Genomic DNA, 22140 nt, shown 5'->3' with positions numbered 1-22140 from the left:
CGAGGCACGTCCCAGGGAGATCCTCGTCATCCGGACTCGAACCAAGCTGCGTCGATCCCGAGGCCACGGCTTAAGGTTGTTTACACTAACAACTATAGGCATGAGGGATAAGACATTTAATGATAACATGCTTGAAGAGAGCCTTATGAAGCTTATGAAGCCTGTCGCCGCTTTAAGGGGGACATACGAGGAAGTCCATCATTGAGTCAGAGTGAGAAATAACGTGGGCTTGGGTAGAAGGCCTTTGAGTGAAAAAGATCATGAGCTTGAGGAGAAGAACTTTGATAACGATATACGGTGGTGAAAGAGCAATCTAATCTATAACAGTAGAATATTAATTTGTTTCTATAGTTTCCAAACTCATATATTTCTTGATATAATAATTATCATATATTTCTATTTATTCTTATCAAACGAGGGATTTATCATCCCTTAAATTTTTATTAATGAGATTGGTTAAATTCTCTCTCACCTTATAAATAGAGTTATAGGTTATATCCCAATTTAGAATTAATAAAGTTTATTCTTCCTTCTTATTATTTAAACCGAATAAAAAAAATTATTGCTCAATCATGTCCTTAATCACTTTCTTTACTTTCGTATTATATATCACTTTAATGTTTCGACGCGTTTCTCATGTGCTGTCTCGTACTATAATTACAGTTTGGTCACTCCTCCATTTATATATATCATCATGATAAAGTCGTATTACGTCTTTATCATCACCCTCCGGTGAGATGATACGTGTCCGAAACTGTCTGGTTGAGGTATTATCCTCCGTCCAAGTGACATTATTGCATTGAGATTATAAGTTACACTTTACCGAAGGTGATGGGACCAAATCGAAGCATCTCCTGGACCTATAAAGGATGATTGAGCAGAGCTACGTCGAGGAGACACGGGAGAACGAGAAGAGAGAGGGATGATGGAGGGGTGGGAGAGACCTCCGCACCGTCGCAGCCGATCGAAGAACGCGTCGTTCTCCTCTTCTCTCCTTGACGCCATCTACCGCTCCATCGACGACGACGTGGATAACAGCAAAAGCGGAGAGACGAGGGGCGGAGTACCCGACCGCTCCTTTTCCCACATGAAGCAAGTCGAACCGGTGTCGCACTCCCGAAACGCGAGTAGAGTACCCGTACTGAGCGAGCTGGCGGTGAGCCGTGCCGGCGTCACCGACTACTACCGCCGCAGCCCTTGTGGCGTCGGCACATTCGCTCCGACTTCCAGCTCCTCCTCCTCCTCCTCCTCGTCCATCACCCCTAGAATCAACGCCACAGGATTGTTCTCATCGTCAGACGGTGAGTCCAACCAGTCGGACCGCATTCCTCGGCCCGATTCCCCTGCCACGAAGAAGAAAGCGAAGCCCAAGTGCAGCAACCTCCGTAGCGGGCTCCGGGGCCTGAGAAAGCCCCGGACGGCGTCGGACGCAGCTGTAGCGACGTCGCCGCGGGCGCGGCTGGTGAGATTTATAATCGCGCTCTTTTCCGCCGCCGGGAGCTCCAGGAAGCCTAAGATCGCCGTCCCCTCCGCCGCGGCGGCCAAAGATGGGGCCCGAACGGAGAAGTCGACGACGACATCCACATCGGCTTCGAGCTGCATGGGTACGTGCCTGAGCAAGGCGTCGGAAGCGTCACGGCGGCAGGCTGCGGGAGCGGGGAAGGGGAAGAGGTCGGTGCGGTTCTATCCGGTGAACGTCATCGTCGACGAGGACTACTCGCGGCCCTGCGGCCACAAGCGCCTCCAGGACGGTGCCGCCAATGCAGCGGCGAGGGTGAAGGAGCTGCTAAGGCCGGGAGGGGAGGAGGAGGAGGAGGACGACGGGGGGAGCGAGTCAAGCTCGGATCTGTTCGAGCTGGAGAATCTAACGGAGGTGATGGGGGAAGGGAGAGGGGGAGGAAGGTGCAGGGATGAGCTCCCCTTGTACGAGACCACCAACCTTAACAAAAATCGGGCCATAGCACGAGGTTTGATCCTTTAGGAAAAAGATGCATCAGAAATAAAACTCCAAGCAATCAAAGAGAATAAATAGTATTATATGTTTGTAACTCTTTTCTAATGATAATTATAAATAGGAAAATCAAATAAAAAAAGCTTATTGCTTTTGTTTGAACATATGTTGATCGATAGAAGGAATAGTGGAGTTGTTCTTATGTTTGAGCTTTCGGCAGGGGCAGATGCATGTGATATGTTCCAAAGAAGACGGTCCAAAGTAAATGATTGGGAAGAGCCATATGTTTGTGCCTTCTCCTCCTGTCACATTGGACTTCAATGGAGCCACCACAGGTGCTATCTTGAAGATTGATATGGAAGATCGAAGGTACTGTTCTTAGCAGTGGAGGATCATTGAATCCAGAGTGCATGATGCCTCATCAGGGGGGTTTCTGTGTGTGTGTGTGGATTTGAACCCTACCAAGTGTTAGATAACCATGATATGACTGCAACACTAGTGACTGATATAGTCACAATAAAATTAACAAAGATACATATGCTAATCAAACTCACTATTAGTCCACACGTACTCCACAAGCTCTAGCAATTCTCCATTTGCATCGATGGCTCGAGAGACCTTCTAACAACACAAAAGAAGATGAATTCCGTGTTCCACGAATTGTAAATATGATGTGGCCAAAGCTTCTTGTTATAATATTATAATACTCTACCCGCAAAGACGAACAACATGTATCGAACGAATCGGACGTCGATTGGGTCATTCCGACTATGCTCTCTCTTTCTCCTCTCCAAAGTTCAATCCACCAGCACGAAGAGAGGGAAGAGAATCGGTAGTGTCGCCTACCGGGATGGACCAGGAATCCACCACTATGATTCTTCTCGTCACGTCCTCGTCTTCCGATGCACAAATGTAAGGCTCTTCCTCCACTCCTTCCAAGGCGGGGTTTAGGAAAGGTAGAAGAAGAACGCTTCTCTCCACATGGAAAGGTTCTTTCTTTTCTCATATCATATGCGTACGGTTGGTGAGTGCATGATTGCATGGTTTCAGTTGGTGGTATGTATGTATATATATAAATGTACACAATGGTTAGGAAGTGGCTTAAGACAACCAACCCACTAAGCAAGGGGGGGGGGGGGTTGACGCCCTCTCTATCTTCTCCCTGTTCATCTCATATCATTGCTTGTATGATTCCAGCTGCCCCACCCCATGCAGTGGAGGAATCCTTTTTGTTCTATATAACTCTACTTGCCATGTATTCTTCATAGCTTTGATTAGGACGGACGACAGTGTATCTATCACCTTTCGTCACCTAACCCACTTGAGCCGAAATAGGATGTCCATAGTTAGGATTCTGATGGTATGCTAATTAGGTGGCGGGAAAGGTTCAAGTCCCTGCATAATTACATGGATTTGGACATAAATATGACGAAATTGAGTCTACCTGATCTGAATCGTTTGTGAACGATTAATTCATGGATATATATAATAAGTTAATTTTTCTTATTTCATCATGTTGCAGATTCAAATTTTGAGATCTCCAGAATGTAATATTTGATCATTGAAGACCAATTTTTACATCCATTTCTATCCATCTTTTGGATCTATCATGGCAGCAAAAAAAAAAAAGAAAAGGGATTTATATTTTCATGAAATTTCATGAGCAAGAAAGAAACATTGGTCTTAACATACCAAGAACGCATAATTTGAGTCTTGAGACATTACTAGAACAGTCCACCTCACAATGTGGTGACAATCGGGCATATATTATTTTCTCGAGTTCTCCGAGTAGGGGACTCGGAATCCGACCACCCACCAAATGTGGATGATTGAGGAACAACAACTCACGTTGCTGTGACAGCAATTGCTACTCCAGCTAGCATTTAGTTAGGCAGGCCAGCGATTTGGAGATTCCCCAAACTCATTCGTGCATGCATGCATGCATGCATGCAGTAAGGGAGCATAAGAACAAGCCACGTCGGCCGCCTTCTGGGCGAATGAACATGACATGGCTAACGCTGACGCATACTGCGTGCTGTTTTGGTACGGAGGCCAAAAATCCATTCCCTCCAACTCCAACTAAATGTCACAATTGCACTCAGTAATCATTGTGAATGTATTATTAATAAGCATGCCTTCATTTCATACATCTACTTTTAACACGTTGTATAGTGAAAAATACTCCCTCTTAACACACTGTAAACTAATCCATTTATCACCAACTGTAAGCTAAGCACGCAGCACGATCACAGTTATACATGTCACTGTAAACGAACATTCATCTTACAGAGATTGGAGGTAACGAAAGCATCAAATTTTGTCAGTCAATTCAACAAGAGCATCGGTCGCAGCAAGTCAGATTTCCAGTAGGTACAGCTGCAAGAACTTAACTGGCATTTCAACCGTATCTTAGTATTAAGGGTTGGCCTTGAATGAATCATATAATTCATGAGATGTTCTCTTAATTAAGTTAGGTAAAACATAGTATAGATCCAATCAAAAAGGGGGAGAACACTCGAATTTAATTTCTTAGTACAAATATTACCACCTTGAACTACATATGTTCAAAAACATGACATGGTCTTTTAAGCAGTCCATTTACCTGCACTGTACAATTTCATGGCACCCACAAAACGACAGTTATCCTTTCATAAAATGAATACATCCTCAGCCAAATCTACATGATTACCAGTTACCTCTTCCGCCTCTTCGGTTCAGCCTGCAACAAGTAAATCATAAAAGTAACTCAAGGATCGAATAAAATTTTTGACATAAAATAAATAATATTATTTGCAACCGTAAAATCTTTTTTTATGATACAGAGTTATTTATTTATTTTGCAATAAATGTCACACCTAATCTTCAATATGTTTCCAATTGGCTTCTATAAAGTTGAAAATTTTAAGAAATATTAAGCTACAAGGATCTTCTGGCATTTAATAATTTTATTTTCTCATTGTTTTATAATTTTCTAATGTGTTGTTAATACCCAATCTTGCCAATCTGATTCAAACAAATACTGTCGATTGCCTCTAGTTGATCCTCATATCAGATGCAAAACTTGTGAACTATGGACTGAAAATTATTTACTGAAATGTACAATTATATGAACCTTTATATGACTATTAAATCTTGATCAATTAAATAACTTTGATTTTTTAAATAGTGGACATAGCAGAAAGACATTTATTGTATGAGTTATGCCTGTCACCATGGGTTCTAATATACTAGCTCACTAGTGCCCATCCTTGCATCACAAGTGAGCTTTAGTTCACGCGACCAGATATTAGATGATATCTACCTCAAAGAATGGATATCTAACTGTCAGTCGACCTAGCTACAACTATGGGCAGAGACTCGTAAGTTCTGGAGGTATGATTTCTACGTTCAACTCATTCTAACTTAAGCACAAAAAAGGCTCTGCCACAGAAAACCCTAAAACCCTCAAGCACTCATTCTAACTTAAGCATGAAAAAGGCTCTGCCACAGAAAACCCTAAAACCCTCCAGCATAGGCTCATAAAACTGGGTCAGAGGCCATGACGAGCCGAGCTACAGGGTTAGAATTTCTGTCATGGCTCACATAACAACTTTAATAATGTGTGAAACAAAGGTTATAAACACAAGTATCTTCATCAATATCTTTATGAACCAAAACATTTTGACCCATATGGTATGATATGCCTTAGTACAACAATAAAAATACTAAAAAAAATTAATATTTTGGTATCAATGGGGACAATCAGTTTTTCATAACATCTGAAACAATGCACTACATAATCTCAACTCAAAGCTATCAATATGCTCACTAACTGCAAACGAAAATCATGGTACCATGATTATAATGGGAAGTCGTAAAACACATGATGGGAATGAGACAGATCATCTAGGTGTCTTTTTAGACTTTATGGCTTTGAAAAATATTTCTCCAATTTATATCTCCCCTTTGACTAGCACCAAGATCCAACTATTAAATCCTACAAACTTTTGTCACACAGGTTGCATGTTATAGGCATTATGGTGAAGAGTACAGTTCCGTATAATTTGTTGAACGTTATAGGCATTACAAAAAAGAAACATGCAGCATCGAAATCAATTCAACCATATGAACAAGTGGGAAGACGTAGGGGGCAAACTATGTATATGTAGAATCTATAAATGATCAACTTGCTGCTTTATTTATTTGATCAGGTTACCGACCATTTCTATGCCAAAAACAAAAGAAACATCGTCTTCAAGGTAAGTTCTCTTAACTGTTATAGGAATTCTTGAAACGATTTCATATCAGCCATTATCTCGAGTTCACAACAACGCTTCAACAATTTGATCATCCTCGATTTCAGTATCAGGTTACTAACACAGACTTTAAATTAAGTTTCTCATATATCAACATATTTCTGAGCAAATTTTGAAGCTTCTGCAGGCCTAAAAATGTCAGATGAAACAAATTCAAAGCAAATGGCATATGTCCGGATTTTTAAGCAAACTTGAATCAGCTTCAGTTACTCACATTGCTAAGCACATGTGATTCAGTTTCAACCAACTTAGAAGAACACTAACTAGTTTAAGAAAATATAAAAATTTGAAGGTTGCAAAGACTTCTGTTATCTTTGTGAGCTTAATTTACACAAGCTATAAAGTAAAGAACACATGGAAAATCTTATCAAAATTTGAACTAAAATGTCCAAGCTTTAAATTTGATCAGAAATGGAAAGGTATAACAGTAACATGTTTAAGGGAATCATTAAATTTAAATTGTTTTGTGCACTGAATTTCCTCCATTACACAATCTTAATCAAAGTTTGTAAAATAAAGTCATATTGTATGCAAACTAAGCAATACTACCCAAGAATCATAATTTTGTACTGTACTAGAGTTTCGAGCGTAGCTCAGTACGGTACGATACAGAGTACTGAGCAGTACACCAGGGTGTACCGCTTGGTGTGTGTGTGGGTGTACCCAAGAAAAAGGCGATGTCGCCTCCTTTTTTTTGCCTGTGTGGGAAGAAGAAACTAAGGTTTCCTTCTCCTCGCACAAAAAAGGGCGATGGGTGACGTCGTCGAGGCCTCGTCGCCTAAGACGAGGAGGAGGCGATATCTCATCTATGACGTCCGGCGAGGGAGGGCAGCGACGGATTGGGATCGTCGGGGGAGAACAACGCCGGATCTCTAGGTTCTCCCTCTTCTTTCTTCTCCCTCAACTAATACCACCTAGTAGCGGGCGGCAAAGGTCGAAATCAATCGTCATCGACTGATTTAGGGTGGTAACGGGACGAAAGTAGCCCCAATCGACGGTACCGCTCGATAGCAGGCAGTCTGCATACCGGTTTGCTGGCGGATTGATACGTACCGCCTGATATGGGCGGTATTATTTAGAATTAAAATCCTTGATATTACCAATGTGATTCTCAGTTATTACTTCATTTCTAAAATGGTTCATGAATGAAACCCTTAAAAATTAAGCTTCAGGCTTATCCTTGAGTGATGTGATGCAGATGTACAAACTCAGTAGTGACAAGTAGTACTAGTATCTTATTTTATCTTTTGTAGCTACATAAACTATTATTTTATTTTTAAAAAAAATCAGAAACCATGTCATGTGCAGACAAATATTCACTAAAATAGCACTTCTAGAACTCAAATTGTCCCTAAATTTGTTTTTCTGGCTTTTGACTTTTTAAACTTTGATCTCATTGACCTTACTATATAAACTGTGTAGGTGGTACAGTCCAAATCATAGGAATTACAAAACTGAAAATAACAGTTATACAATTACATCTAATTTTGTTGTCATTTCATAAGATGAAAATTTAAGGACATAACAAAAACTTTAAATGTTGTACCAATAAACTAGTGCTGGAAAAGAAATTTCTAACTATCACATTTATGGTAATAAAAATGTCATATATATAGAAATTTTCCAAGTTAGAACTAAACACATCCACAGTCTAATGCATATTCTACCATGAGGACATGTTCATGTTAGCTTGGTACTTGACTTCTAAACTACCTCAAAATCAGGAGTCAATGTTTGCATAATAATCAATTTATGCCAAAAAAACCTTGTGCACATATTTAGTATATCAAACAAGTACACATCAATCAAGAATTACGAGAAAATATGTAATGTTGACATCACCTTGGGCTCGTTAATTGGCGAAGCTGGAAAACCATTCATAGATCTTTTAGCATCATTCTCAGAATCACAATCTGAGCACAGAAAGTGTTCTAATTTTTTAGCCTGTTCAATTGTCATGCCCATACAAGATGGATGGAACCTGTTCACATAATCATATCTAAAGTCTCACTCAAACAAATGAACTAATTTAATTTTAGTAAAAAAGGAAAGCAATATGAGTAATGGCAGCTAAAGTTTTAGAATGCAAAGAAGCAAAAAGATACAATTCCCATTTACTGTTATAATGACTTCATCCTAAGCACTGAAATGGTATGCAACCACATGATAAAATATGAAATTTGTAACTTATACATGCATCACATTACTCGTTAGATGATGTGTTTAGTAGTACATACAATGAAAAAAAAAAAACATATCTTGTGATGCAAGGATTAAAATATCATACCGTATCGGAGTTTTAAGATTTGCTCGATACGATACGATATTGTATACCGAGCGATATATTTCGATATACCGCTCTGTCACGAACAAATTGTATACAGGATGTTCGATGTAATGCTTATGTATGTCTGTGTCTTTTGGTTTATTCATGCTTTGCACAACATGTAGAGATATGGTCGAAGGTTTAACAACCCAATTTTAGTTGAGTTTGGTGGTTGTTTTCGGCTTGTAAATAAAGATTGTGTCATGTTGACACTTGTGAAAGATTTCGATCTGTAGAGGACCATTTTGGACCCTTTGTTGTGCAACCGTTCAGAGCTTGTGAAGTCTGTTTGTAATTTGCATTGGCTATAAAGTGTTTACTGAAATGATTGCTTGTGGATCCCGAGCGAGATACTTTCTTTAACTCGTTTTCTCTTTTGTATGTCCTAAGGGACTATAAGAGGTTTTGGTGAAACTGACATTTGTGAACGGACACGCAAGGGTGTCGCACAACATAGGCAAAACCAGCTAAGTGCGTGACAGCTCGGTATATATATATATATATATATATATATATATATATATATATATATATATATATATATATATATATATATATATATATATATATATATATATATATATATATATATATATATATATATATATATATATATAACCTGCTTGATGATTAACAAAATGCATAAAAAAACTCATGATTGTCAAACCTCAAAGAAAAGCACTACAACAAATACCGTCAGACATCCTTACATAAGAACATCATATACGTGACTGATATAGTATGGGACAGATCAGCTTCAGATCAATGTTTGCAGAACTTTCACTTAGCACATAACCCATTTAGATGATACAATTCAAGTTCTGAATCTGCAAATCAAGTGTGTATCTTCAAGACGATGATGAGCAGCTTATCACATTGGCATTTTGTAAAACAATGTACAAAATTTCTGCCCCAGAGACATCCCAGTATTTTAAATAAAAGTCTATTCTTTGTGATGGCAAGAAGCAAAAGAACATGGAAATTTTAATAAAACTATTCAGAGACCACACTTAGATAGAATCAAAGAGTTAAATCGTGGACACAGACTTGCATCGGTTCAAGAATGACACTATCAAAACAACTCAACATAATATGATTGACTGCATGCAAGTATTTGATCAGCCCAGCACATCACCATTACTATCATATTTTAATCCATGACAGAATAAAAATACCAGCATCTAAAAGAGCAAAATTGTATGCAAGCATCACAATAAATGCACCAATATTTTGATCCGAGGACTGCCATACCACCCGAAATGGTACGAAACAAGTACCAGTTGAGGTGTGGACAGCCCCTGGTTCAGACGGTCCGATCCAACTCATATTAAAAAAATAATAATAAAAGGCTAAAACAGTTTTTAGGGCTCACAAACACGAGCCCTCTTCTCACAACGCTGCTGCTGCCGCCGCTACCGTTCACCGGCATCTATCTCCCTGGTACACTCCTCTTCTCTTCCTCCTCTTTCTTCTTCTTCTTTTTTCTTCCTTCTCCTCCATAGCTTCCTCTTCTTCCTTCTTCCTTCACCACCTCCCCTCCTTGCTTCCTCTTCCTCCATTTTCTTCCTCCTCTTCCTCCTCCACCTTCACTTCTTCCTTCCTCCTCCATTATGATGTCTTCAAAACAGTGATACAGACCGGTGCCCCATGAGTCGATACACTGGTATCAACAGGTACATATTGGTCAAACTAGATCACAGAAATGGATCCAGTATCCGAAACTGCAGTCGTTGCTTTGGTCAGCAAACAAACTTGGTTATATCACTCATAGAATCAAATTTTGGTTGCATCAATCACTGAGGACCAGTAAATATGAATATGACCAATGACCAGTCATATAGTAAATACTTCATTTTTTGTGAAACTAGACAGTGTGGTCAATATGCCAGTATCATATTTGTCCTACTGATTACTGAAACTGATACTGGATCAAGATTTAAATCCTTTGAACCACTAGACAAACCTTTATTAGAACAAAGAAAGTTCCAAATTAATCATCCATTCTAACGCACAGTAATTCTGTTCATTAAGTATATTCATAACGACCACAATCAGAAACAAGAATCAATCATAATGATGGATAATTTGTATGATACTTCAAGCTCTCAACATGAGTCAACTAATGTGCACATCCCAACACATGGTCTCTCAAAATAAGATTTAAAAGATGTGCAAACAGACACTGAGAAGACAAGATATTGCAAACTATAAAAGGAAAAAAAAAAAAAACCTTATTGGTAAAGAAATAGTAGAAGAAAACTAAAAAAATCAAGTCCCTATAATGTCATGTTCACAAAATAGGAAGGCAAAAGGTTTACAAAGTTCTTCTGCAAGTATAATGGTGGAACACCTTAAGTGACACATCTAACTGACATATAAAGGCAATTGTTAAAAATAAGAAAAATAAATCAGGAAACCTTTTGTATTGACAGTAATATATATTGAGATTGGCAAGGATGATATGCGCAGGATTGACAGGATCGACTGGATCAGTTAGAGACAAAACTGAAATATTACATCTTAATTTTTTCTGGGATCCATGGATTGAAATCAAGGTCAATGTTAAGGCAAGTAAGCTTGGTAGGCTGTGGCAAAAACTTAAAATTTATGTAAACCATCTCTTTTCTGAAAATGAGGACACAGAAAGACACTATTGTGTGCTTTAAGATGCTGCTGACTGAATTGCTTATGCCAAAACTTCTAAAGAAATGGTCAAAAGATTTATCAACTAAGAGACATGCCACCAAACAAATGGGTCAGCAACTTGTTGCTCCTTGCCTGGCTTACAGCGAAATATTACACTGAAATCTAGGTTGAGCTCACTGCATACTCTAAAACACCATCATGCGCATGTAGCTTAATTATGGAGATGCAAGATGATTGTGTAGGAAGAAGAGAACAATTTTGTGTGGGTGATTCAATATTCTACAAATGATCCTAATTCCACAGAACATGATGGTATATCATGTTACTAAAAATGATAAATCAAGAAAACTAACATGTCCTTACAATAGCCAAAAATGCTAATTTTGACTGGTTATCTCAGGTGTCAGAACATTGAACCATTTGCACAAAAAAAAAAAAAAACAAGGGAAAGAAGCATTAGCACCAAGAGAAGTAAAAGCAAAATAGGAAGGGAAAGTAAGAAAGAGATGAGGAAAGAAAGTAAAAAAGAGAAAACAAACTACTAAGTTTTAACTCCTTGTATGCTAACTCAATTATCTATCTCATTTCCCTTTTGATCAAAGGAAGACATTCTCTTTTATCAGTTGGTCTCTTGTCCTTTATTAAAAAATGGCTTGCTTTAACAAAAAAAAGTTCTAATGTGATTTTTTGTATCATATAAATCTAAAGGATAGTAGCGAATACAGAGATCATAAGAAATAAGTAGGTTGCATGTTCTAACAACCATTTTTTTTAAAGAGAAGCAAGACACATGCCTAAGGCATGCCTACCCTCATCCAAAGAAAACCTGAAAACAAAGCCTCATGAATGAACTTAGCTTTGAGAACTTTATGTAAAAGGTTCAACATGAAAGCGGCACAATATGACACACATCAAATTAGGGAAATCAAATACACTCTTCTTTGATTATTTCTGACTAATTTCAAGTAGCCCATGCCGCCATGCAAACAATCTTTAAATTCAATAGGGTTTTCACATTGTTTTAGCTGGACTAGTGATACTAAAACATAAATGCAATAAGAAATAATGACATCTGAACCAAAATATTATATGAATAATGGCATATTTTTTAATCTACCAGGGACCTAAAACTTATATAAATATATATATATATATATATATATATATATATATATATATAATTAAATTATTGCATTGCATGAGGCATGAAAGGACTAATCTATCAAGAACACATCAGAAGTGGTAGTTTAACCACAAAATGAAGATACAAGGCTGAAAGTAAAATCTCAAATTTTTGCAATAATAAAATACACAGAAGCAATCGAATATAGATATTATGAAAAGGATTCGTTATTATATGAATGAATATCTTTTGGATCATCTCAGCCAAAAGATACTATTACCCAAGCATATAAGATTTAAATGCTACACCCCATCAAATATTATAGCACACACAATTCTGTTCTATACCAGACTTAACACACTAACGATGATCTTAGTACTTTGATAAAATACAAATACAATTAGAAGATATTGTTGGGAGAAATAGCCTGAAAGTTTAAGTTAATCCATTAGCTAGAAAAAAATAATGCAATTCTTCCTACATGAAAAAGAGAAGACAAGGCACCAATTGTAAATTTGAAGTACATGCCACTACTAAATGTTGGTAGTGAGTAGTAATTCTCTAGTTTAATAAAATTATATATACAACTATTAATGAGTGAGATAATTACCGGAGATGAAGAACGAAATACTACTCAGGCAATCAAGCAAGGCAGTTCATTGTCTAAGCAATGTGCATAAATTTTGCTTGGTGCATTCATTCCAGTACTTCTCCCAAACATCAAGAATCTGCTTATAGAAATCAAAGAAGCAGCACAATACACAGAACTAGCTAAAAGAATTTCACATATGAAAGGCCAACTGGAGAACTAATAACAACATGTTAGTCATAGTACTTCTTCACAAAAACAAAGGAATAAAGAACAGAAAAGGCATGTTGATATCTTAGCTGTAGCTGGCATATTTAATGTTTCATAACTGAATAAACCAAGGAGTCAGAATACAAAGTCCATCTAATCTCACTGCAATTAGGGAAGCAATAAGGAGAAGCATAGGATGAAAGAGCAACTACAAGTTTGCTTACCAGTCCTTGCATCCCTCACACTGGACCATGAGATCGTCAGGGTTGTAAGGCATCTCACACTTGCAGTACCTGAAATGCAAGATGACACTCGCTTAATGGACATACAATTACAACAAAGATAAGATCAAGATTATGAAGAAAGAGAACCAAAGCAGGCAAAGCCTACACGGCAACACGATCGGGAGTGAAGGCTCCGGTGGCCGCCTTGTACTCGAAGCGGCAAAAATAGTCCTCGGCGCCGACATTCTCCAGCTTGGTGTAGTTCTTGAAGGAGTGGACGATGCACTTGCCCTCGATGGTGTGCGCGCTCTGCATATCGTAGTGATCGGAGAGGAACAGCTCCTTGGCGCCGTGGAACTGTCGGCGGCCACCGATCGACTCCTCGGGGCGGTAGTACCACCGCACCCGCACCCGGACGTTGTTGCGGTGGTCCGCCTCGATCTTCTCCACCCGCGCCACGTACGGCGGCTTCTCCGACTCCGCCGGCCGCATCAGCACGCAGTCGCCCACTACGCCCCCCGACATTATAAAAAGCCAAAACAGAGAAATGGATCGAACAAGGCCGCGATTAGCACACAAATCTGGAGAATACCTTTGACGACCTTGTTGGTGCCTTTGATGGTGTAGGAATCGAGGTCCTTCTTACCGGGCTTGGTCTTGGCCATCAGCTGAAACCTCTTGTGTGATATCAAATCGAACAACTTGCTGTCTCCTGCGTTGATGATGGGGAAGGATAGCTTTTGGATCTCCTACTTTGGTGGTGGGTGTAGAGAGAGAAGATGGGAAGGATGGGGCAATGGAAACCCTAAAGTGACGAGGGAGGAGAGAGAGAATAGTGTGTTGTTTCGCCCAGACAAACTGAAGTTGGCCTCCGTGAGAGTATCTGGTCTGGTAATTATATATATATATATATATATATATATATATATATATATATATATATATATATATATATATATATATATATATGATTACAATCTATATTTACAATTTCATATTAGTAATTTTTAATATTATTAACTATATATATATATATCATCAATTAAGAACTTAATTCTAATAAAATCTTCTTACTCCTCATCTATTTTTTTTTTCTTTTCTTTCTCTCAATAAGATGACATAAAATAATAATATGAAGATCGAAGAGGAGGTAAAGAAAGTCAACGACAGCAGCATGTGGGGTGGAAAAAATAAAAGAGAAAAATAAAATAAAATTAGAATGATTATAAATAATACAATATTATTTTATTAATTTATTAAAAAATTATGAATAATGAGAAAGTTTTGAATAATAAGAAAGAGATTCTAATAGTAAGTTGCTTTAGTTTTTCTCAAATAATACTTTAAATTCATAAAATAGCGAAACTATTCCTTCTCTCGCGTTGTTTATTTTTTTTGTCGTCGCGAGAAGAGAGAGAGAAGAGAAAGGTACCCACCTTTGCGGCTACTCATTATCGTCACTCGTCATCCATAAGAAAAGAATAGGATACGAAGGGAAGGAAAAGATTATATTTAATATGCACTCCCAAATAGAATAATCATAATTTTTCAAATCTAAAATTACCTCCTCAACTTAGAAAAAGAAATAATAGTGATGATATTTATTATAGATTCTATTTCCAGCAAGATTACATGACATTCTAGCGTATATGACAACTCCCTTTCCCTACTCAACCATTCATATCTCTTCTAAGCCCAAAGTGCTATCTCCAACCTCCATATTGTTTTTTCTTTTAATGCTTTGGGCTTATAAGTGTATATTTCACTCATGAAATAACATCTGGTAAGCTCTTGATGATGACTTGCATACCAGAGTTACATCTTCAAGAAACAGAATAAGTCACCACATTAGGAACTGATCCTGCAATATTGGTGTTCTGAAGGTTTTATTACCACCACAGTTGAGGAATCTTAGCTTGCAGGAATAGTAAATGACATTTCATGTATTCCACTTCAGGCTGAAAGGATCAATCTTTTATTTTGTAGGGAAACACAAACCAATACCAACTCATAGTTTGCAGTATATACAAGATAGCGTCACAGTTTGCTCTTAGCTTGTTCAACAGAAGTGCTGATGGCTTCTGTCGCAGCGAAAAGAGTAGGGTGGAGTGTGTAATTTGAGGGGACCAAATAACCTGGTTCATAGGATACAACAAAGAAGTGTATTATAAATTCTGGAAGATATTGGATTCTAGCAAACCAGTCCTGTCTCAATCTCCTCATGGGAGATTCATTTCTCGGCAAAAGGTCTTCATGATATCTCCCAGCCAGAGTAGTGAGAAGAAACTTGAGAGTAATTATCTCCATAATCTACCTTCTACCAAATTCCGTATATATCAATTCCCTCACACATCATATACAGATTCCTGAATTTATAAGAACACAGGAAACCATTAGGAATCATTCAACAATGAAGTCAAAGGAAAAACGATATTGAAGAAATGGATTATGATCGTAAGCTGATGTGAAAAAGCTACTCTCTGTTTAGCTTGGACAAGAAATTGCATTAGGGGAAGTTAATGCCATAACTACCTAAATGCAATTTGGTACCTGACTAAAAGCACATGCCTGAACTTGCATACATACTCATGCAGAAAATACAAAAAGAATTTTACGAATGAAAGGGTGATAGTTAGCATCTACCTAATATCTTGTGATGCCAATTTTGCTACTTGTGTCGATATGCATGGGTAATTGCATTCTCATGAGTCGCACTCTTTAGCATTTTAATTGGAGTAGCTTCTGGACTCGCGCCTGACTGAGGAATAATCTCTGCTAATGGATTGACAACAAGTCCACCTTGGACTCCGAGCCTCCGCTTATCCCACTTGTGGGAACCTCTAGTTTCCATCTCAGTTAGGTTCTGTACTTCTGAAGTGGAGAACCTAGAGGAACTTCTGCCTTCAGTCCTCCTCCAAAATTTTGCGCATAAGAATTCAGCACCGGGTAATCTGCAGCATGTATTTGCTGCAGAGTCATTATTTGCAATCCTTCCTGCAGATAATGCCAAATTACGGGAAATCTCATCCAGTGCCATCTCGAGGCCATGGACTCTTGTTTCCAGAGAATGGAGTCCATTTTGGGAGTTGCCAATGAATTTCTGCAAGATGAAAACATCCTTTAGAATTGTTATCTTAGAAAAAATGGAATTCCTTGATTGCAGAAGAACAATAAATATGCCAAAGTAGCATAAAACACAACAGACAGTGGTTAGCAAAAATACAGGATATCTTTTAAGAGCCAAGGACTAAAAATGAAGCAAGAAAAACATGGCATACGAAGAATGAAAGCTGAATGCTTTCTCAACCTTCTGTAGATATTTATCATACTCAACACTGGCAAGTATAATCTTCACCATGATGCCATCATTCTAGTGTTACAGCCATGAGTGACAACAAACTCAGCCCTACGCTGGTACAAATTCATGGCATTTAACCTCTTATCAGTGTATATCATCAGTCAAGCTATGACCTACATTAAATAAAACTGTATTGGTAGTTTTCTAATTCTTATCAGCATCATAGAATAATACATCTATTGTGCTATATTTTCTCATCCAGACATCGACCAATAAAAAACATCTACGGTCATGATTTATCTTGTTACTTATAAACAATACTGGTGAAATGTTTAACTGCAAGGAGAGAAATTGGTGTATTACCCTTGTTATTATTTTTTTCTTTCTTGAAATGTTTAATGCAAGTCTTTCATAGGGTTATTATTCAAAAGAATTTTAAGTAGGTAGAGGGTAAATTGGATAAAATAGAAATCGAGGAAATCAAAGCAATAAATGTAACTACAACAAATTACATATTTAAAGAAACGTCGTCTTTGGTTGGAGTATATATTAAGATATAAATTATTTTACCCCTTTGGAGGATTATTTTGACCCAGACTTTCCAAAATGAACTCGCTTTATTGAATTAAAATAGCCAGCCTAGCTTTGCAGCATTTGACAGATTAAATTAAAAAGTCTTAAACCCAAATACAAGCTTAGCCAAAAAGATGAAGAGACTACATGGATGAGGAAGATCTGCATGCTTATACTTTAGAGTTTAGACCACAAGCATAAGATATCACATTGAGTACCAAAACTCGATTTGAAAAACCTGCCTCTTAGTATTTTTTAACACATCTTAATCTCCAATCATCTTATTATGTATTTGTTTAACTAAGATAGTGGTACTCCAAGATTTAAATGTAATCCATAAATTGATTAGCCAACAGTCTACTTGATTCATCATAGCTAAGGCAAATATTGAACATGATTGGTCCTAAGCTAAGGTTAACAAATTGTAGAGTTAAAATTGCGTACCTTTATCATACTAGCACTACTTTTCAGTAAACTGTCCTGATCACAACAAAATACTAAATCCCAGATGATGCTTTTTCTAGATTGTGAATTTGACTCTTTATCAATACATTGTTCATAAGAAAATAAGACATGCTCTTGAATTTCTTTAAATTCATTTAGTACCAGGCAATAGGGAAAATTTATAGATTGTGATCTGCTTTCTTATATATCACATGCAAACTCCAAATAATTCTGCTAACTTCAGTCATCATGAAACTGGCAGTTTTTACAGTAAAGATTAGCTTGCAGCTTAATGTATTAACATCTAAAACATTAACAAAGAGTTTATGAATCTGAACCTATGCTTTTTTAGGAGTTTCCTGCAAAACCTGTATTGAGTAGTAGAACTAAGCTAGATAATAAAGTCATCCTACATGACTACAGAGTTTATAAGAACCCTTAAATAGCTTATTTGGACTTGGAGCAACCAGACTCCATTGAGTTTGTTCAATGAGGATAAATCCCTACTCTTCATGTAAAATCAAATAAATACTACCTACCAATGATTAGTTCATCTGTGATATTTGTGAATAGAGTTCCTTTACGTTAGGAAAAAGTCCATCTGTCGGCAAGATTTCTAACCAACTGTTTCAGGCATCAAGGTTCTTGAACACCATTAATTGTCAAGTTCTCTTACGACACCACAGAATCCACCCTTTTCAATTTTGTTTCCATTATGAAGTGGTGCACGTCTTTGGAAATACATGTTTCTGAAAATTCACACTGATGATGCATACCTTCGGTAGCCAGAAAATTTACAAGTTCACAATAAAGCCACATCAAAACTTTTTTGGAATCCTGGCATGCTGAAACTTAGTTAAAAAAAATGTCTCGTGTGTATGTATGTGCCGTATATGTGCATCTATGTATATGTACACGTGTACGACATGTTAGATTAAGATGGGACTGCTTTGAGTGGCCAACAAAAGGCGATGCCACAATGATTTAGATAATGAATTTTTTGACAAATTATTCACAACATTCTTATGTTATTGATAATTTACAAGAAATAATAGTATTTGAAATGTGTGATTCATATTTATCAAGAGAAGTGATGTTAATAATACAACTAGGCATCAAAAGGAAAGAAAATCAATCAGTAGCATATTTTGACTGCTACCCATTTTATCTTCACCAAGAACAGACCACTTGAATGCACAACAATAGAGCACACATATTTAAGTTCTGATTAGCAACGAATAATGGGGTTTTACTTAAATACCAGAAAGGCAAACCTATGCTGCTAATCGTACTCATTGGAATATACATGGACATGCAAACTGATAAACTCGCAGCAACAACACTCAGACTAACAAATATAAGAAGACATCCTAATTGAGAGGAAAACGATTTCGCATATGAAAGTGAGCTACCTGGAGAAGTTCTAATAGATTGGACTGTTGGTTCTCAATTTGAACCAACTGCATCCGAATCAAAGATAGATCACTATCCTTGTGCCCGGCATTTAGTTCATCATCTTTAGTGTTAGCCCCCACAGTTGATTCCAAGCTCCCAGTCTCCTGAAGTGGAACCATACGTGATGCTGATTTTAACCCAGCTAACTTATTCCCCGTGTCCTCATGGTTCCTCTCAAACAGCATCCGCCGTGTTTCTAACCTGGATCTGAGATTGCCCTCTGATCCTCCATGTTCACGAATGTTGTGAAGCTTTTCATCGTTCACAACTTCTCCTGGAGCACCGGCAATAGAGATTTCCACCCTCCAATTAGAGGGTCTTCGTTCATCCTTGTGGAACAAAGGTGGAGACAATTTCTTGTTCCTGATTGAAGGAACATTCTTTCTCGGTGTTGGGATCGGTAACGCAGCAGGCGGAGGTGACCTGCTCGAAGAGAATCTTTTTGCAGACGGTATTGAACCAGAGCCGAGAGAAGCAGCTGGAATTGGAAGTACACAACCAATGATTAAAAACCTCTGTTTGGGATTTCGCATAGACCGGATTGAAGCAATATCAACAAAAAAGGTTGAAAATTTTGGCCTTGAATTGATCTATAGAAGAGACAAGGGGCTGATTCATCACCTTTGGGAGAAGGTTTGGGCTGCGACTGAGCACTGAGATTGCTTTCAGGGACTTCAGGAATATCCTTCCAAACATCCAGCATCCGAGTCATTGAATCTCTGACAATTTTCACCTGCATTTCAAGAATCGATCATAATTTAGGTGAATCAAGAGAGACACAATGCACCAAATTTAGCAGCAGTCTCAGACAAGTGATCTTTGCTCCCGACCTTATCGAACTTCCTCGATTCGAACGAAGAGAGGCAGGACGACCTGAATCCGGTCAACAGATCCTTCTCTCTGATGGCAAGAACGGAGAGTGACTCGGCGGCCGCCTTCCTCGAGGCCCAGTCGTCGCATGCGAGGGACTCCACGAGACAGGGGACGAGCAGCGCGAGGAGAGAGGCCGTCCCGGCGCCACCGGCGCCGGCGGCGCTGCCTAGAAGGGATAGCAGGGATGACTTAGCCTTAAACGCGTTGCTCCTTAGGAGCTTCACTAGACGGGGGAGGAGCCGCTGGAGGTGGTAGGCGAGATCGGGGTCCAAGGCGGTGGCCGCGGCGGTGTCGATGGCGGCGGCGAGGGAGAGGGCAGCGGCGATCTGAGCGCACTGGTCCTGCTCGTGAAGGAGGGCGTCAGTGAGGGGGCGGAGGAGGACGGCGACGAGGGCGGGCGGGTGTGCGGCGGCCATGGAGCGGACGGCGTCGACGCAGGCGGCGCGGACGGAGGAGTCCGGGTCGCGAAGCCGCCGGAGGGCGGCGGCTAGCATGCGGGGGAGGTGGGGAGCGACGGCGGCGGGAGGGTGGGAGTGGGAGAGGAGTGACAGTAGGCGGAGGGAGTGACGCCGGAGCGGCGTCTTGTCGGTCGGCCGCGCGTCAGCGATGGCGGAGAGGAATGGCGGGAAGGCGTCGGCCGTGAGCTCCCTCGCTATGGCGTCGAGCTCGGTGGCGGCCATGGCCTCCGTGTCACGGTCCGACAGCTTCATCATGCAGCGGTTGACACGCTGCCTCACCCCCTCCTCATTGCTGCCACCCTGCTGCTGCTGCAGAGCTTTGGAAGCCATTCTCGAACTTCTGCGGCTGCCGGTGTTGTCTGTTCTCGATATCTTTTGGCTCTATAGATATATACCAACGAAATGCTCCTCTTCACATTGTTGCCTTGTGCAATGCATGATGGTATGATGATGATGCAGGAAGGAGAAAGAGTAAGAAGGAAGAGTCTTGCATTGCTAGGGGGTTGAGGGAGTGGGAAAAGAGAGGAGGGTGAGTTGGGAAGCTGTGGGGATAGAGAGAGAGAGAGAGAGAGAGAGAGAGAGCTCTGGTTGAACTACTAGAAAGCAGAAAAAGGGATGGTGGTTGAGAGGGTGGGGAATGGCGAGATTTATTGAGCAAGGAAGAAGAACTACCTGTATGATGATGAATGGAGAGGAACAGATCTCAGCTGTCTAAAGCCACTGTTGTGTTCTTTTTTTCCCTACCTTTCTGTATCTTTTAATTATTTGTTTAATCCTCCTGGATCTGCGTCAGCTTACTGCTACTCCATTAGTGCATTGCATGCATTGGAGGGAGCACATGTGAGGCATGTGATGAGGGAGTTTAATCCGAATCTAAGGGCCTCCAACAAAGACCTTCGTATTATATCCGAGAATACATTGCCCTCTTCTCTATGGAGCCGACGGCGGCCATGGATTGCACTGGTCGTTCTATTAGTTAGATACATCAGTATCTCGACAGTTAATGTAGCGTTTCCATGTGAAGTTGTGCATTGTGCTGTATGGTGATAATCCACATTGTGTGTCGTTGACCAGCAGAGAAGTGGAAGCAAGCACACATGATAACCACATGGATTGGATTGCATGAATCTTATTTACCTAACAGTCCCGAAGACTCTCAGGAAAGTTCGTTTACCGGTGAACGAACGGTCATTACATGCGAAGCAAATCAAATCAAATCAAATCCAATCCAATTGAATGGTAGAAAGCATTAATCCCCATGAAATCCATCAGAGGAGAGTGATACGGCTACGGTTGGTGAGCTGCCCGTGGGACGAAGAAACCAAACCAAGCAGGCAAAAGTGGGAGACTTGAATTCAACGGGGACGGCGGACTTTTGTTGCTTTCCCCTACCGTGTCCCGACCGACGCATCCGCCCTTCCTTCTCACCCCACACCTCCGTTTCACCTGCTTCCAAATCCAGAGATACCAAATTACCCTTGTGCAGTCCCTTTCTGTGTCGCCACCCATGCATGCCCACCACGGACTCATATGTGCCTGCTCTTCCGTCTCCACCGCCTCAGCTTCGCCATGAATGCAGAAGCTCCAAAGACTTCACTGCCAAATTTATCGTCCGAGGGTCGATCGGATAAATGCCGGGACACAAAATAAAGAGGCTATACGGCGTAGCCGAGAG

At 39.5% G+C, this 22140-nt stretch overlaps 3 protein-coding genes across 4 annotated transcripts; 1 reads left to right on the top strand and 2 right to left on the bottom strand.

Moving 5' to 3' along the window:
- Window positions 1-903: 903 nt before the first annotated feature.
- Window positions 904-2115, top strand: LOC135616060 (protein BIG GRAIN 1-like A). Its single transcript, XM_065115225.1, has one exon. It carries the CDS (start codon window positions 923-925, stop codon window positions 1979-1981), a length of 1059 nt encoding a protein of 352 aa, XP_064971297.1. The 5' UTR covers window positions 904-922; the 3' UTR covers window positions 1982-2115.
- A 2327-nt stretch (window positions 2116-4442) lies between these two features.
- On the bottom strand, window positions 4443-14242 carry LOC135616562 (chromatin remodeling protein EBS-like). Of its 2 annotated transcripts, none has more exons than XM_065115870.1 (5): window positions 13957-14242; window positions 13531-13873; window positions 13365-13433; window positions 8089-8227; window positions 4443-4670 (listed from the first exon to the last, which is right to left on the bottom strand). In XM_065115870.1, exons 1-5 carry the CDS (start codon window positions 14027-14029, stop codon window positions 4644-4646), a joined length of 651 nt encoding a protein of 216 aa, XP_064971942.1. In that variant the 5' UTR covers window positions 14030-14242; the 3' UTR covers window positions 4443-4643. The 2 variants fall into 2 exon arrangements, with proteins under 2 accessions (XP_064971942.1, XP_064971943.1); XM_065115871.1 differs by having other exon boundaries at window positions 14011-14242.
- Window positions 14243-15320: 1078 nt separating this feature from the next.
- LOC135616560 (TORTIFOLIA1-like protein 4) lies at window positions 15321-21126 on the bottom strand. The gene is made up of 5 exons (XM_065115869.1): window positions 19965-21126; window positions 19756-19867; window positions 19092-19612; window positions 16008-16464; window positions 15321-15730 (listed from the first exon to the last, which is right to left on the bottom strand). Exons 1-4 carry the CDS (start codon window positions 20793-20795, stop codon window positions 16033-16035), a joined length of 1896 nt encoding a protein of 631 aa, XP_064971941.1. The 5' UTR covers window positions 20796-21126; the 3' UTR covers window positions 15321-15730; window positions 16008-16032.
- Window positions 21127-22140: the final 1014 nt, after the last annotated feature.

Source organism: Musa acuminata, chromosome BXJ2-7 (genome assembly GCF_036884655.1).
Source record: "Musa acuminata AAA Group cultivar baxijiao chromosome BXJ2-7, Cavendish_Baxijiao_AAA, whole genome shotgun sequence".
NCBI lineage: Eukaryota > Viridiplantae > Streptophyta > Magnoliopsida > Zingiberales > Musaceae > Musa > Musa acuminata.
This window is presented reverse-complemented; position numbering and strand designations above follow the sequence as displayed.